This window comes from Orcinus orca, chromosome 16 (assembly GCF_937001465.1).
Source record: "Orcinus orca chromosome 16, mOrcOrc1.1, whole genome shotgun sequence".
In the NCBI taxonomy this organism is placed as follows: Eukaryota; Metazoa; Chordata; class Mammalia; order Artiodactyla; family Delphinidae; genus Orcinus; species Orcinus orca.
The window spans coordinates 70,451,298-70,468,581 of NC_064574.1; the positions used below are offsets into that span (position 1 = coordinate 70,451,298).

The 17,284-nt window shown below is 52.4% G+C and overlaps 1 protein-coding gene across 16 annotated transcripts in view; it reads left to right on the forward strand.

The window, feature by feature from the left end:
* IL4R (interleukin 4 receptor) overlaps window positions 1-17,284 on the forward strand; it is a 41,268-nt gene that overhangs the window by 6,771 nt on the left and 17,213 nt on the right. For 4 of the 16 annotated variants that reach the window (XM_033426030.2, XM_033426035.2, XM_033426029.2 and 1 more), the window contains exons 2-5: window positions 11,591-11,678; window positions 12,078-12,252; window positions 13,974-14,125; window positions 15,294-15,445. In XM_033426030.2, coding sequence (XP_033281921.2) covers window positions 11,609-11,678; window positions 12,078-12,252; window positions 13,974-14,125; window positions 15,294-15,445 — 549 coding nt within the window. In that variant the 5' untranslated portion in view covers window positions 11,591-11,608. Of the gene's footprint in view, window positions 1-670; window positions 5,809-7,389; window positions 9,743-11,587; window positions 11,679-12,077; window positions 12,253-13,973; window positions 14,126-15,293; window positions 15,446-17,284 lie in introns of those variants that run through there. The other 12 variants (XM_004268601.4, XM_033426040.2, XM_033426042.2 and 9 more) reach the window with 10 other exon arrangements.

Consider the following 17,284-nt stretch of genomic DNA (forward strand, 5'->3'; position numbering starts at 1 on the left):
TGACCCCAGTCTGGTAGCCGCATGAGTTTAAAAAAAAAACAAAAAAGAAACTTGCATTTTAGTCTCAGCTCTGCAACCCACTTGCTCAGTGATCTTGGGCAAGTCATTTTCCCTCTTTGGGCCTCAATTTCCTAAACCATAACATGGGGATATGACTCGCTTTGCCCCTCTCTAGGGTTTTTGTGAAAATAACAACACATAGTGAATATGAAAGGCATTGTAAACATCCCTGTACTCATACTAGTCATTGGGTGTAAACACTGGCCGGCATTCTAGGCAGTGAGAATGGCATGTACAAAGGCCTGGAGGAAGGAACACATCCACAATGAGGCAGCCAACGACTTCAGTTTCGCCATCATTGGTTGGCTGCCTCTGCGTTCGCGAGGAGACGTGCATGAGACACAGTCCCTGGCCTGGAGGACTTTCAGTCTGGAAATGGAGCAAAATGATGCGCACGGCTCACTCTTTATGAGCATGGAAATGATGTTTGGACAGAGGGACAGGCAGAGCTGGGAGGTGGGGGGAGGAAAGAGTAGCGTTTGATCAAGAACATCCTGAGAGGGTGGCGTAGGAGGAGGGCACTGAGAGGCAGAGGAAACAGCCCAAGGGAAGTGGGGAGTCTGTGGCTCATATGGGGAGGGTGGGGCAGGGCTGGGGGGGGTGTAAGGACTGCCCTTTGATCCCCTCGTCCGCACCCCCTGAGGAGGAAAGCAATGGGGCTTTTGCAAAATTTTGGAACTCCTCACTGACAAATGATACTGCTCGGCCACAGGAGGGCAGGCGGTGATGGCGTGTCTCCAGGCTTGCTCCCTCTCATCACCATAACAACCGCATCCCACGGGGACAGAAGGAAGGAACGTTTGGGGGTGCCAGAGCTTAGGGAGCTTAGGGAAGGTGCGGGGGAGGGGTCTCACCTGTTGCTTCTTTTCTCTCATTGGGGGTCTTCTGGTGTCTCAGGACACCCACTCACCCAGGAGGACATCACCTCTGTAAGCCACAGAGGGACCACAAATGTGGGGTGTGGTTTTTAAAAATTGAGCATTTAAAAACCAGGGTAATATACATACAAATCTGGGTTTCTAGCTTCTTGTGAAAAATCGATCACCCTAGTGACCCCTAGGTCTTCATTTACATGGTGCAAAGCAGAGTGGCGGGTGCCTGTTAGGACTGGACATGTTCTCGCCACCTGCCCCCGTCTACTCACTGAGGTCATGCATCTGCACTCTCTTAGATATTTGGTTGACGTTGGGGGAGATGACCCTCCGTGGCCGTGAGAGGTGGCTGGGAGCTGGGAACTGCCCCCGGAGGGAGTGAGTGCCCCATTGCTGGAAGCAGGCAACTAGAGGGTTGATGGCCCCGTGGCAAAGGCCTAGGGGAACTTGAAGTGTTAGCTGACTTGGACTCCGGGGTCTTTGGGGATCCACCAGCTCTGAGAACTGGCTGTTCTGAGACCTTCGATGACAAAGCCCAGTAGCCTCGTGCACCCTCTGCTCTATTCCCTTCCCTCTCACCCATCGTATTTTTCTTTCTCTTTTTATTGCAATGTGCATGCAGACAAGTGCCCGGCTTCACAAAGTAAACACAAGCGTGTATAACCTGATCAGGAAACAAAGCGTGACTCGCCCCCCAGAAGATTCTCTCCCGCCCCACCCTCCCCAGGACACTTTCCTGACCACTAACCCCAAGATTGGTTTGTGTCCTTTTGGACTTCATATAAATGGAATGAGTATTGCCCTTTCAAGCCCAGCTTCCTATACTCAGCTTGTACTCTGAGACCGTTCTGTGCTGTCATGGCAGCTGTCATGTACTCAGGGTCTGTACTTGGCGTTTGGAGACGAGCTTTTGCTGCCTGCTCCATCAGCACTGCCCTAAGCCTCTTCTACCCAGCTATGCCAGCCATGGTCTCTTTGCCTCCCCTCAACCGCCCCAGGAGGCAAGTGGTTCAGCTCTCATTTCACAGATAAGGAGACCGAGGCTCTGAGAGGACCACAGTGTGTCAAGGTCTCCCAGCCAGTCAGTGCAGAGTCCACGCGCTTAGGCTCAGAGTTACGCTTCCGCATCTTAGATGCTCTGGGGTCCCTGCCCATGTGGGTGTCCCTGCCCATGTGGGTGTCCCCACACATCTGTGTGTCCCTGACCGTGCCAAGAATGATAAAGGATGAGACAACAGAAAGAACTCGAGGGACAGCCCCATCCCAACCCCCGCCTGTCTGCAGACAGACCATGAACAGGGAGCTCTTATCTGTGCTGACTGCTTTGTGTTTGCCCAGGGACCAAAGTCCTGGTCCCTGTTGAGACATGCTCCCTGTGAGGACTGGGCAAACAGTGGTCGTGGTGGAGGCCAAGTTCTAGTTCATCACTTCCTGCCTCGTTACCTTGAGACTATTTCTGAATTCCCCTGAGCATCAATTTCCTCCTCTGTGCAGGTAATGTTTAACCACATCTTCCACACGGGGCTTGCTGGGAGGAGCAAACAGAGAGGTGTATAAAAGGAGTGAATTTACGGCTGCTTCCTCCATGCCAGGTGCTGTACTGTGACTCCAGAACCAAAAGATCTGGGTTCAATTCCCAGGCCCACCTCTTACTAGCTGTGCATCCTTAGGCAGGTTCCTGGACCTCTCTGGGCCTCAGTTTCCCCATGTCTACAAAGGGAATGATAATAATTGCACCTTCCATGTTCCTCAGTTGGGGAAGGGTGGAACCTATGGGCAGAAGGGCCCAGGGCATGGTCTCTAAAGACTCAAGGAATTGGGGGCAATCATGGTGACTTCTGGTGACCTCAGTAAGAAGGCGAACTGGGAGCCGTGACTGTCACTAAGACAGCCAAACTCTAATCAGCATCTTGGGGCCGGGACATCTTGTATCTGTGTATCAGGGCAATGAGCAGTAATCAGGGTAACGCCCCAATTACCAGCTCACTGGAGATCAGCTCCCCCCTCCCCTCTTGGGGTGGCCAAGATCGGTGTGGTGCCTGCCTTGGGCTCAGAGGAGACTCTGAGCCAGAATTGGTCAGTGTTTATCCAGCAGTAAGAGGCAGAAAATGCCAGCTCTGGGAGCTGTATCCCTGCCTCCATCAGGGATGGCTGGCCAGGCCGCACTGCACACAGCCAGGGGGAGTGTGTGCATTTATTCTTCCATTCAGCAAATATCTATGGACCCCCCCACCCCGGCTACTGTGTGCCAGGCGCTGTGCTAGGCTGTAGGGCTATAGCAGTGAACAGGGTGGGCACAGCCTGTAGGAGCTGGTGTTCTCTGGGGGATTTGGACTGTGCACAGCACACATGCGTGTGTGATAGGCAGTGAGGAGTAAGTGCCAGGAAGAGAAATAAAGCAGAAGAAGGGCTTGCAGAGTGAGGGAGGCTGGCCGCTGGTCCTGAGCAGGTGACGTCTGCACTCAGGTCCTCAGGCGCAGCCTCCTCCCTGGGGGCACTGGTACCTTCTGAGGATGGGCGTGGCTTCCAGGATCCTAGATGGAGTCACCCGGCTGCCCCTCCCGTGGACATTTGGACTTAATGTGTCCGCAGCCAACGTGAGCGTCCACATTGCCATAAGGTGGCTGTTAGCACAGGATGCCAGCCTGTCCCGGAGATGGTGCACCACCTTGGGGCTCTGGCCCAGCCGAATCCCACGAAGGAGGTTCACGGTCTCCAGCCCCCTCCCTCCCCTCTCAGACAAGGCTGTGTCTCTCACTCTGCAAGCTCCCGCGGGCTTCAGCCACAGCTGATGACCTGCAAACCTGTCTCTAGCGTGAGCCTTCCTTCTGAGCTCCAGGCCGCTAGGACATACTGCCTCCTGGATGCCTCTTGGGGCCCGTCGCCTACTTGGACTCACCAGGTCCACAGTATGGTGAAGTGCATGGTCTTCCGCAGCAAGACCATGCCCTTCCCGGCACCCGCCACTGTCCATCCGCCCGTGCTCCAGCCCAAGGCCACCTCCCTGCTCCCAGCTCCCAGCCACCAGTCATCACCAAGTTCTGCCACGTCTACCTCCCAAACAGAGCTAGAGCCTGGCTTCTCTTCTGCAGGTCGAGCGGCACCACCTCTTCTGTCAGCTACTCCTGCACTCGTTCTCCACACGCAGGTCAGAGTGGGCTTTCTGGAAAGCAGCTCCTCTCCTGCCCAATAGCCTTCAGTGGCTCCCTACTGCCCTGAGGAAGGAGTCTGAATCGCTTACCACCCCTGGTAGACAGTGTTGTCTTCCGGCCCTTCTGACTGCACTGCTCTCATCCCCTATGACCCCTACCCCTCACTGCAGCCAAGGGCCTGTCTTGTAGGATGGGAGATGGGCCGCGTCCTCCCTATCTTAGGATCCTTCAGAATCTGTAAAATGGGTTTAATAATTGTACTCATCTCATACGGGGTCTTAAAGCATCCTAGAACAGTACCTGGCATGAAGGAAGCACTGTATAAGTGTAAAAGTCAGAATAAAGTAAAGTACATAAGCTCATTTATCAAGTACCTGCCCTGTGTGGGGCACCGGCTAGGCGTTCTGCTTCCAGAAGATGGAGCACGTCCCCTGCCCTCACGGAGCCCACCATGCCTTCTGGGGGACATTCTTCCTTCCTCTCCACATGCCGCCGTCCCTCCCCTGGAGGATTCTTGTTCATTTACCTGCCCCCTGGCCCCCCACCAACCCTGTAGGACCAGGTGGCCCTTCCTCGCCCCTCCTCATGTCCTCAACAGCCTCTTGCGTATCTGATGATGCCTGACCTCACGCTGGTCCTTCCCACAGCCCACTCCATCTTGGTGGGTGGCACCCCCATCCTTTCAGTGGCTCCGGCCGAAAGCCTCAGAGTCATTCTTGACCCCTACTTGTCCCCTTTTCTCTGACGCAGCCCCCGAACTCCATTCTGTCAGCAAAGCCTGTTGACTCTACCTTCACAGCAGATCTAGAATTTAACCTCTTCTTACCTCTTCTTCCCTACAACCCTGGTGCACCTGGTACCTGGTGCCTGGGCTAGTCCAGTGGCCTCCTCATGGGTCCCTGCTTCTGCCCTTGACCCCAGAGGCCAGAGGGAGCCTTTGAAGTCTCACCTCTGTGCCCCAAATCCTCCAGTAGCTTCTCTCCTCGCTCAAATATTTGTTAAGGGAAAGAAGGAAAAAAGGCACAACTGAATGAATGAATGGCCTTTTTCACATCTGTAGTAGCTGGCACGCAGTAGGTGCTGAGAAAACACCTGCAGCAAGAATACATGGGGCCCAAGCGAGGGGATGAGGACGCGAAGCACACAGTAGGCGCGGGGGGAGCCTGGTGGGCTCTTGGGCCGAGGTGTCTGGTTCTTGCTGCTGCCGCCCCTCCCCTCCACTCTCTGGGCTGGGGGTGGGGCAGGCAGGCAGAGCCCAGGCCATTTTGGGGCCCTGGCCGGACTTCCTCACTATCCTGGGTGGGGCTGGTGATGTGGCTTTCGCTTCTGGGAACCCTAGCCGGACGGCAGTTCTGGGAAGGCTGCTGACCCGTGGAGAAGTGTATCCCTACCCCCCCTGCCAGACCAGCTCAGCAGACGCTTCAGGCCAGCGTAAGATTGTGGAGTTTCAGGGGTCAGCGGCTCCAGAGGGAGGTCACCCGCAGCGCCTGCTGTCCCGGGCTTCCTATCCACATGCCTCTTGTCAGAGGACCGGCTGCATCCTGTCTGCTGATCCAGCCTCCCACCCCCTCCACGTCGGTTTGCAGCCAAGAGAGGGGAGAGGACCCGGAGGCCTGCACACCCCACTGGCTTCAGGAAGAGCCCCGCTGGGTCGCTTCTGTGCCGCTGCTGGCTTCTGACATTTCAAGACTCGCCACTCATCTCCCCGCAAATAAAAAGAGTGAGTTAAGTGTGTTTCCCGGTCAGCAGGAGTGTTTTCCCACTCTGTCTGCTTCTGCTCTTTTCTTGGTCAGGCTTTCACCCATTCTGCTCCTTCCTTACTCTATGAACTTGGCTTTGTCACTTGCCCTCTGTAGGCCTCAAGTTTCCTCTTTGGCCAATCGGACTAATAACACCACATGCCAGGGCTGCAGGGACAACATTCTGAGAGGCAGTGGTGCGTGGATTCTAGAGTGAGATTGCCTGGGTTCAAATCCCGGCTCTGTGACCACAGACGAGTGCTCTGGCCTCTCCGTGCCTTCATCTCCTCATCATTAAAATGAGGATTTTTTTTTTTTTTTTTTTTTTTTTTGCGGTACGCGGGCCTCTCACTGTTGTGGCCTCTCCCGTTGCAGAGCACAGGCTCCGGACACGCAGGCCCAGTGGCCATGGCTCACGGGCCCAGCCGCTCCGCGGCATGTGGGGTCTTCCCAGGCCGGGGCACGAACCCATGTCCCCTGCATCGGCAGGCGGACTCTCAACCACTGCGCCACCAGGGGAGCCCGGATTTTTTTTTTTATTATTATTTTTTTATTTTTGGCTGCGTTGGGTCTTCGTTGCTGCCCGCAGGCTTTCTCTAGTTGCGGCGAGTGGGGGCTACTCTTCGTTGCGGTGCGCGGCCTTACCGTTGCGGTGGCTTCTCTTGTTGTGGAGCACGGGCTCTAGAGCGCAGGCTCAGTAGTTGTGGCGCACGGGCCGAGTTGCTCCGCAGCATGTGTGATCTTCCCGGGCCAGGGGCTCGGAACCCGTGTCCCCTGCATTGGCAGGCGGATTCTTAACCACTGCGCCACCAGGCAAGCCCTAAAATGGGGACTTTAATAGCATCTACTTCATAAAGTTGTGAGAACTAAATTGCTTAATATATTATAAGCACTTAGAACCATGCCTGGCACGTAATAAGTACTGTACATGAATGACAGTTATTAGGGGCAAAGGCTTGGTACGTACTCCATGTTTAAAAACAGATTATTGTATTCATTGTTGTTGAATTTTAACCAATCATTGATTTAATAGATGTTTCATGAGCACATACTGTGTACATGTCAGGCACTGTTTAGGCACAGGGGACAAAGCAATGACCATGGCTATTTTACTTAAAGGAATGTTTGTCATGCTGATTTGTAAGACCACTTTATATGTTAAGGCCCTTCACTTTCTGTAACGTAGATTGCCACTTTCTGCTAATCTTTTGCTTGCTTGCTTTTTTTCTTTACGGTGTGTTTTGATCTGGGGACGTTCAAAACATTTCTGCAGTCAAATCTTTCTATCTTTGCCATCTACCTACTGAAATAAAATAAACATTCACCTATATAACCTCAGAGATATGATGAGAGATGGTGATAAGTGTATGACAGAAATAAACCGGGTGCCGTGATGAGAAGTAACAGAGGGTGTCCTCGCTGGATGGTGTTTCCGGGTGTAAAGGGTGCGAGGGAGGAAAGGGACAGGGGTGTGTCAGAAGGCCAGTGGGACAGAAGGCTCGTGGGGGAGGGAGCACGAGGGAGGGAATAGGAGGGGATGGTAGTGGGGTCTCTGGGGGCCAGATCATCAGAGGGGCTTGGGTGGTTTGGGTTGGGGTTTTTTTTTGCATTTTCTTAAACTTCTTATTTTATGGTAATTGTTGTAAGGATTAATCCACGCAGTTGTAAGAAATAATACAGAGAGATCCCCTCTACTCTGTTTCCCCCAAGGGTGACATCTTACAAAACTATAGTTCGGTATCACAACCAAGGTATCGACATTGATAGAAACCACCGATCTTCCTCAGATTGCCTCCGTTTTACTGGTACTCGTTTGCGTGTGTTTGCGTGTTTGCACACGCACGCACATGTTATTTTTATTCGTTTTGTTAGCTTGCTTCTTATTAATTTAACTGTATCACGTGTACAGTTTTTGTCTCCACCACTGCAGTGAGATACAGAACAGTCCTATCATCGCAAGGATCCCTGTGTTGCCCTTTTATAGCCGTGCCTCCCTCCCTCCCTGCTGCCCCCCCCACCCGTGCGGGCAACCACGAATCTATTCACCATTTCCATAGTCTGATCATCTCAAGAATGTTACATAAAGGGAATCAAGCGGCATGTAGCCTTTTCGATTGGCTGCTTTCATTCCGGGGCTTGGATTTGATTCTGACTCAGAGATGCTGCTCTTGGATGGGCTGTGGACCCCTGGGGCTCTGTGCTCCCCCTCCACCCCAACCCCGGGGTGAAGACATCTTTCACCAGAGGCCAGAGGCCAGTGAAGTGAACAGACAGATCATGGCCTGGTTTCCAATTTGAAAATGACTCTGGTTTCATCATGGAGAAGAGACTCGCGTTTGTAGCGACTGCTAACTGCCCCCCACCCTGCCGGCTCCCCCTCGTTTCAGCGTTCTCCCCAGCCCCAGACTGGGTCTTGGAAAAACCTTGCCACGACCCTATTCAAAGACCCTCAAAAACCGCTCATTGCCTGGGGGGCGGGTGGGGCTTTGACCTGGAGTCCTTACTTGGGCTTCAGTAAGCTCAGGGAGCCGCTGTGTCTGAACCACTAAGATGGAATGCAAAATTGAATGTGTGCACTTTTCTGGAAACAGCTTGGAGTTTGCATCAGAGGTTCAGATGGGTCAGGGACCTCCAAAACATAGAGAACTCTGGGGTCTAAACACAGATAGTGGTTAAGAGCCAAGGCTCTGGAGCCCGACTGCCCCCCAGGACTATCACCTCTCTGTAACCTCAGACAAGTCACTTAACTTTCCTGAGCCTTGATTTCCTCCTCTAAAAATGGGAAAAAATACTAGTAGTTACTGAAGAGGGATGTTTTAAATATTGAATTATTGTATGTAAAATGTTTAGAAAGAAACTTGGCATGTTTAAATATTTTGGTAAATATTGTATGCTAGAAGAGCTGGCTGGGGGTTTTTTTGTTTTTGTTTTTGAGGTACGTGGGCCTCTCACTGTTGTGGCCTCTCCCGTTGCGGAGCACAGGCTCCAGATGCGCAGGCTCAGCGGCCGTGGCTCACGGGCCCAGCCGCTCCGCGGCATGTGGGATCTTCCCGGACCGGGGCATGAACCCGTATCCCCTGCATCGGCAGGCGGACTCTCAACCACTGCGCCACCAGGGAAGCCCTAGAAGAGCTGTTTTGATTATTGAATTAATCGATGTAAAATGTTTAGAAGGAAGCAGGTTGACCAACTCTTCCTGGCCCATTTCATTCCATCTTCTTGGGTTCAGTCTGTGGTTCTAGGAGAAACTGGAGTTGGTATATTGAAAGGTACCTTGGTCTCAGAAGCCAGCAGACCTGGATTCTGACTCTGGCCCTGCCCTCTCGCCAGCTGTGGGACCCGATGGGCAAGTTATTTGATCTCTCTGGCCTCGGTTCCCTTAGGAAGAAAGTGGAAATAACAGCCCATCTTGCAGGATTCTTGGGCAGAGTCAATAAGGTAATAACTCTAGTACACATGGCAAAAGGTCAAGCACATGTGAGTACTTAATAAGCAGGACTGTGTTTACACAAATGCTTGGTTCAGCATAAGGGAGCTGTTTCCAATAGTCAGGCTCTGCTCAAAAATGACCTAGGGGTGACCACCCCATCCATGGAAAGAGTACAAGCAGAAACTGGATGGCAACATGTCAGAGATGGGATCTCGGCAGGCACCCCTGTTCAGGTTGCCACTTGGGCTGGGCAGGTGACCCCAAGACTCCCCCCAACCCCTACATGTCAGGGTGTGGACTTGAAATTATTTCCTTTTGCCATGTGTCTTACACCCTGATCATTTGGTAATTATTCTTTTTAATTCCTCTGCTTCTCTGCACCTTCGTCCTTCGTTCCCTGTGATGTTCAGAGAGGCCTTGTCACCACCACATCTGTGCCGCGGTTTCTCCTGAGATGCAGCACCTGCCATCCCTGTGAAACCAGTCAGTGTGCGTGTGTGGGTGTGTGTGTGCACATGCACACGTCTGGATGTGCCTTCCAAAACAGATCAAAGATAACACCCTGACCACTGTAGATGTCATGATTTAATCTACCCTGGGGGGGTTGCTTCACTCCCCCACACCTTTTTAAAGCACTTTACCACGGTAGCCTTTCTGCTGTGTGACCTTGGACACGCATCTTGACCTCTCTGTTTCTCTTTCTTCAAAATTGGGGCTAGAGTGACCCCTTTGACATCTCTGCCACAGGATGCTGTGGATGTCTGTGAACTCACAAGAAGGAAGGCTGCTGGGTCTTGGCAGAGGAAACCAGCATCACTGTTTTCCAAACCCCACCCCCACCCCTCCTTCCTTGGTCTTCACTGTGGCTCTGCCAGGAAGGCCAGTTGAGACTTTGAGTGGATACCAAGTCTCCCCCTAGGGAGAGCTTTCCAGCCCCGTGCTGAGCCCATCAGCGGCCCCACATCATGTCCAAAGTGAATTTATTCGACAGACTTGCCTGAGCACGTGCTGCGTGCCAGGCATTGCCGTAGGTACTAGGAGATTGGCCGTGCACAAGACAAGCACAGGCTCTCGGGATGACAGACACACAGTTGAAAGGAGAACATCTCCCATTCTCCTTGCCTTTTGCCCCCAGGGCACTTTTGGAAGAGTCTAGGCCGCTTCCTGCATAGACTGCCCCTCAGTGTAGGCTTGTCTGATGTTTCCATGTGATTTGTACACTGGGGGCAGGGACCCCAGGGAAGTGATACTGTGTTCTTCCAAGGGCATTGTTTTCAGAAAGCTCATGACCTTGGTTTGTCCCATTCCTGGCCATGTCGACACTGACCATTTGGTTAAGGTGGTATCTGCCAGGTTTCTGTATATAAGGTTCTATACAATTACATATATCAAGTATTGTATGTGAATTATGTAAAGTTAATTCATGTGAGTTTGTGGGGAGATACTTGGAGCCTGCTGTGGTGAAATAGAGCTGTCCCTTCCCCCCACTTACTCATCTTTATCGCCGTAGACTCCTGCACCCCTATTTTAACTCTAAGGGTTACGGCTGGTTACTATAATATTCATTGTGAGGTTCTAATTGTGCCCGTTTGGGCCAGTGGGCATCCATCCTAGCTGGCTCCTATGTCTTTTCAAGCGGTCCCCATCATTCGTGGAGTACTTCCTTACTTTCTGGCACAAGAAGAATTCCAGGCTTTTCTTGTACTTTCCCTGCTCCTGGAGTCAGCTGTTTCTCCGAGGAGCCCTGGTTCCTGTCAGTCGAGAATAGTATTTAGAAGCCAAGACCTGGGCACTGGGATGGCATGATCATCAGATGCAACGCATGATTCTGGACCAGATCCTGAACTTATAAAGAGCATTGCTGTGGCAATTAGCAAAGGGGAAACAGGGTCTGTGCATTAGCTGGCAGTAATGCATCCATGTTAATTTCCTGGTTTGGATGGTTGTGTTGTAGCTATGTCGGCGGCTGTCCTTGTTTTTCTTAATAAACACTGGAGTATTAAGGGGCCATTTATTCATTATGAATAGATGGATGAATAAGATGAACAAATGAGAGAGAAGACAGAGACAGAGACTGAGAGAGTATCAGTGAGGACAGGGAGAGGAGAGGCACGGGGATGAGAGTGAATCTGTGGTATGTTTGAAGAGCAGCAGGAAGTAAAGGTGTGCAGGGGGGCAGGTGCAGGCCTGGCGGAGTGGGAGGTGGGGCCGGGTGGAGGGGGCATGCGGCGTAGGGGGAGGGCTGTATCTGGAGGTGAGCTCTGAAAGCTGGGCTCGGCATGATGGGGACCGTGGGAATCATGAATCAGCGCTAACGGGCTCACTTGCTCCCAGCAGGCGCTGTAGGATCTCCCAATGGGGTGGCTTCACTCTGGGCTCACGTTTTCGGTGGGCTGTCTGATCCTGGTGTGGGCGGCAGGCTGTGGTAAGTCACCATCTCTCATTCATTCATTCCTTCCTTCATTCAGCAAACCTTTACAGTATTGATTGTTTATGCACCAGGCTCACGCCGTGGGATAGATGCCTGTGATGGTGGGATAGCTACCCTTAGACTGACATATTTTTCCTTTAATTCGGCCAAGGGCAGGTAGTTGCATTTGCATACTATAGAGGTGCATTTGGTCTGTCTCCGCTGATGGACCCTGTACCCAAGGGTATTTCTTCAGCTGCAGGCATCACCCCAGTGCCAGCTGGGAAGCTCACAGAGCCCCATTCCTGGCCCCTGCATTGTGAGGACCGTGCCTCGGACAGTGGTTTTGTTGTTTTGTGATGGGCCCCTTGGTCTCTTTGGGCTGGTTTCCAACTCATCCCGCTTGGTCGTCAGGCTCCAGCTGCTCAGAGGTCTCCTGTGTCTCCCCAGGGAGCGTGAGGGTCCTGCAGGGGCCCACCTGCTTCTCCGACTACGTCAACATCTCCACCTGTGAGTGGGAGATGGCCCGGCCCACCAACTGCAGAGCTGAGCTCCGCCTCTTCTACCACTTGAAATTCTTCTACTTTGAGTAAGCCTGGGCTGGAACTGGGAGTTGGGGAAGGTTTGCCTCGGAATTCACCTGGCCCACGTGGTACCCCGGAGTGCGTGTGCTCAATGCGGTTCATGGGGGCTTACTGGGCATGGTAGAGGAGAGGTGCCCTGGGGTGCAGCGTGTGTAAGACACAGCGAGTGCGTCACGGTGCTCCAAGCTCAGTGTCACCAAGGCACGTGGCATGTGGATGTGGTGGAATCCTGGACTAGACCAGCAGTTCTCAAGCTTTTTCATCTCAGGACTCTCTTGTGTGCTTAAGGATTAAGGGACTTTCTAGGTGGTCCAGTGGCTAAGAGTCCATATTCCCAGTGCAGGGGGCCCAGGTTCTATCCCTGGTCAGGGAACCAGATCCCACATGCCGCAACTAAGAGTTCGCATGGTGCAACTAAAGATCCTGCATGCTGCAACTAAGACCCGGTGCAACCAAAGAAAGAAAGAGAGAAAGAAAAGAATTAGTGAGGACCCCCAAAGCTTTAGTCTGGGTAGCTCACATCTACCAATATTTCCCCTATTGGAAATTAAAACAGAAATTTTAAATCACAACAGCCCACAAGTTCACATTCAACAGGCTGTTGGAGCAACGGCCCATCATCACACATCGTGTACCCTCTGGAAAAGTCCACTGTACACTTGTGAGAGAAGGAGAGTGGAAATGGCAACTAATGTCAGAGTATTACTATGAAACCAGTTTGACCCAGTGGAATCTCAGACCACACTTTGAGAACCTCTGGGCTAGGCCATTGTTTGGGGGTACAGTGTTAGCAGTGGAGTTCACAGCCATGGTTGGTGGACCATGGAACTTGGGATATGTTTTTCCAGGTGGTTCACTGGGACAATCCATGGTACACAGGGGTGACCACTGGTATAGGTGGTGCTCCAGGACATGATCCAGTACACAAGGCACACAGTTATGGAGCACACTGGGATATACAGCACACCTGATGTGGGCTACACTGACAGAGCTGTTATTCCACGATATACTAAGGTGGACCAGCTGTGCTTCTGTATGTGCTACATTGGCCTAGACCAGGGATCTGCAAACTATGGCCCATGGGCCACATCTGGCCTACCACCTGTTTTTGTAAATAAAGTTTTATTGACACACAGCCATGCCCATTTGTTTACGTATTGTCTATGGCTGGGGCTTTTTGTGCTGTATCAGCAGAGTTGTGTAGTTGGAACAGCAAGAGTATGGCCCTCAAAGCCCCAAATATTTACCATCTGGCCCATTACAGAAGACGTTTGCTGACCCCTGGCCTAGTCCATGAGACATGGGGTTGGCTGTTTTGGGTGACACATTAGGATTAGGCTGTGGGGCACAGGGTATGTGTCTGCCAAGCCACAGTCCGCTGTACTGGGCTAAACTGTGCTACCAGAGGGGTGCTGGAACAGACACATATGTTGTTACAAATTCTTTCATGCTGTGGGTTCTTCCCTTTTGCTGGCTTTCAGGGTCCAAGGCTGGGGTCAGGGGCGGATAAGAGTCCATGGTGGGTGTGGTGAGGGGCTGTGGCCAGCAGGGAGGCGGTCCCAGGCCCCTGTCCCCATTGCATCCTGGCCACTCTGCTCCCAAGTTCCCAGATCTGGTCCTTGAGGCAGGGTGACCAGGAAGCTGGAAGGGCCTGTGGTTCCTTGAGGTGTATCCTGGGATGCCCGTGGGTCACATGACCAGCCTAATGCAACATCTGTGTCTGCAGAAACCACACGTGTGTCCCCGAGAACAGAGCTGGCGCGGTGTGCGTGTGCCATATGCATATGGATAACGTGGTCAGTGTGGACACCTACCAGCTGGACCTGTGGGCTGGGGAGCAGCTGCTGTGGAAGAGCGCCTTCAAGCCCAGTGAGCATGGTGAGCAGGGCGGGGCAGGATAGGGCGGGGCTGCAGTTCTTCCCACATCGCCAGGGCAGGGAAGGCAGGCTCCATTTGGGGGAGGGGGCCATTCAAGCAGCCTCCAACCCCTGATGGGGTTGTTGCCCCTTTCTGGGCCTCAGTCCTCCCATCTTTGAAATGGGGCTGGGCTCAGCAGTACGTCAGGACCCCTTCGGTTCAGATATTTCAACGCCCTGTGTTTAAGTGCCCAGATCAGGGTGCTGAATGAGGCATATTTGGTGGAAGGCATGTTTGCTGCAGATCAGAAACTGAACCGGGAACCGTCCTTCTGCCCTCTGTCAACTGTTCAGCTGCTGCTTCTTCAGACAGCCTAGACCGTGGGAGGCTGACCTCATCCTGGTACCCAGAGTTCCCGCAGGAATTCCCCAAGAGCTTGCCGGGGTGTAGTGACAGGAGTTTAAAACACTACTTATTGCTGTATGATCTTGGGCAAGTCATGTTACCTCTCTGAGCCTCAGTTTCCAAAAGACAGTTATTATCCCTATTTTGCAATTGAAAAACACCGTACATAGTTCAGAGAAGGCAAGTAACCTGCCCTCAGGTCACACAGCTCCTCAACAGCAGAGGCAGTATTCTCACAGAGCTCACAGTAGTCACCACTCCATCAGCAATTCCGGAAGGGCTTACTCATACCCGGAGTTGGAGGGTGTGTGGGGGGGTGATTTAAATTGACCCAGGAACGAATCCATGAATTGAGTTTTCATGTGTGTGTTGATTTTAATGCTCATAATATACCTGTGATCTCATGGATGTGATTGCTTTAAAAAGAGACTAAGTTTTAAAACACATGAATCAAAATAAAGAAAAATACTTGGTAGATAATAATACAGAGCACGGAGATGGCCAATAGAGTGAAGGATAAAGGTAGAAAGGCCAAAGTTTGGGTTACTTTGCTTATGCATTTTGCACTCACTGTGGAAATGTAGTTAACAACCACTAAAGTGGATTTTAGCGACGTGAGAATCGGTATCAGGGTTTTAATTCTCCACCACGACGAAATCTGTGTGGTATCCCATCAACGTATTGCGGAGGTGGTGTTGACTGAAAATCTAAATGGTCTGCAGGCCGGGCCGGGCCTCCTCCTGACGCCCAGCCCAGCCCCTCACCAGGCACCACTTCTCCGCAGTGAAACCCCTGGCGCCCAGAAACCTCACTGTTCATGCCAACATCTCCCGCACGTGGCTGCTGACGTGGAACAACCCGTACCCTCCTGAGAATCACCTATACTCCGAGCTCACCTACCTGATCAACATCTCAAATGAGAACGACCCCACGGATGTGAGTGGGCGCCCTGTGGGGTCTCTCTGTGACCTCTTGAGACTCAGACGGGTCGAGACTCAGGCTCTGGGGTGGGAGATGGGGAAAGTGACCCACGATTGGACAGCAAACCCTGGGGATCTGGACCCCCAGCTTCTCCTCTGGCTCTATGCCAGGACCAGGCCCTCCACCGCTCCAGGCCCCTGATTCCCAGCGTGCACATAGGGGAGTTTATTTCCGGGCACTGTTCCTCATCTATAAAGAAGGACTCTGGACCACATTTGTTTCCCAGGGGGCGGGACACTTGGGATTTTAGGTGATGCCTCCAAACACACTTAAATGAGCGAATCCCAGGGTGAGACGGTCACTCCACGCCCGCGCTCCTGCCCGACCCTGACTGTCAGGGGAGGCATCTCAGCTGAGCTGATCGGTTTACTAATCCTTCTCTTTAACAAAGAGAAGAGGCTGCAGGCTCAGAGCCTTCCCCCAGAAAACAAGTTCAGCCGAAATTTCATGCCGTTACGTGGTTTTGATTGCGTTTCCTTTATGAGATGCTCATGGCATTTCGTACTTGCTTTCCAGTCATAGCAGTGGCAGTGAGGTTCCATTTTATTTTATCTTATTCTATTCTGTTATTTTATTTTATGATGTTCCTTTTTTAAAAAACGAATGTATTGACATTTTTAAAATAGGGAGAGCTGATTTGTAGGAAACGATGAAGTAAAGAATCACAGGGGCTACACAGTGGGTGGCTTGGCCTGACTATTTTAGGTGCAACTGGGGGTGGAGGCCATTTGCAACCACCCATGTTTTCCCCTCAAATATTCCCATTGCAGGGATGCCATGTGAATACCAGGGGCCTCAGAGTCCTACAGAGCTGGGTTCCAGTACCTGCCCTGCCACCTGCTGCATGATCTTGAGGTTTTTGCTGAACCTCCTTGTGCCTCAGTTTCCCCATCTGTAACGTGGCGATAACAAGAGTACCCATCCCATAGGGCTGTGGAGAGCAGGCAATATATGACACAGACAGGCTCCCCTGTCATCAACGTCATCCTCCTTTTCTCCTGAGTGCCACAGGCCTTGGAAATCCCATCTGACTCTCCCTCCCGCGCCCTGGCCTGTAACTGTTGAGGGTCTGCTGGGAGCCATGCCCTCGTGTCCCGGGACCCAGGCTGGCCTGGCTTCGGCTGCCGGGGAGCAGGCCCCTGACACCTTGAGCTGTCACATCAGCTTCCGTCCCTGCTTCTTCTCTTCCTGGCCAAGCTGGGGGCGGGTGGCAGGTATTGATTACATCTCTCAAGTGTGGTTTTCCTCCTTGGCACTGGGCCAGGATGTGGGGTAGAAGCAGGAGTGGGGCAGCCAGGCTCTCAGAGCAGTCGAGAAGAGGTGGTTGGCACAGACGCCGAGGAAAGACACAGGGTCAGTTTTGTCAGTAAATCCCCTTCCCGTTCCTGGGCCTGTGCAGGCTTCGTTCAGGGCATAGGCTGGAGGGGAGAGAAGGGTACAACCTATAGGGCCCAAAGGAATATCAGTTATTTGCTTATCATGGCTGGATCCAGGTTCCAGGAATCTCCATCCTTTGGTCCTGCTTTATTCTATGTTGGCTTCACTTTTAGGCAGGCTCTTCCCTCATGTAGCTGCCAATATGTCTACTAGCAGCTCCAGGCCTGCATCTTAAAACCGCAGTGGGAAAAGTTCTTCTCTCCAGATAGTCCCAGTAAAAGTCCTGGGGCCAATGATCAGTTATCTGCCTGGGATCACATGCCACTCTCTGAACCTGTCGCAGGCTGTGGGCAGGAGACGGGGTGCTGGTGCAGTGTTCTCACTGGCCAGGGCTGAGTCACATGCCCACCTCTGGAG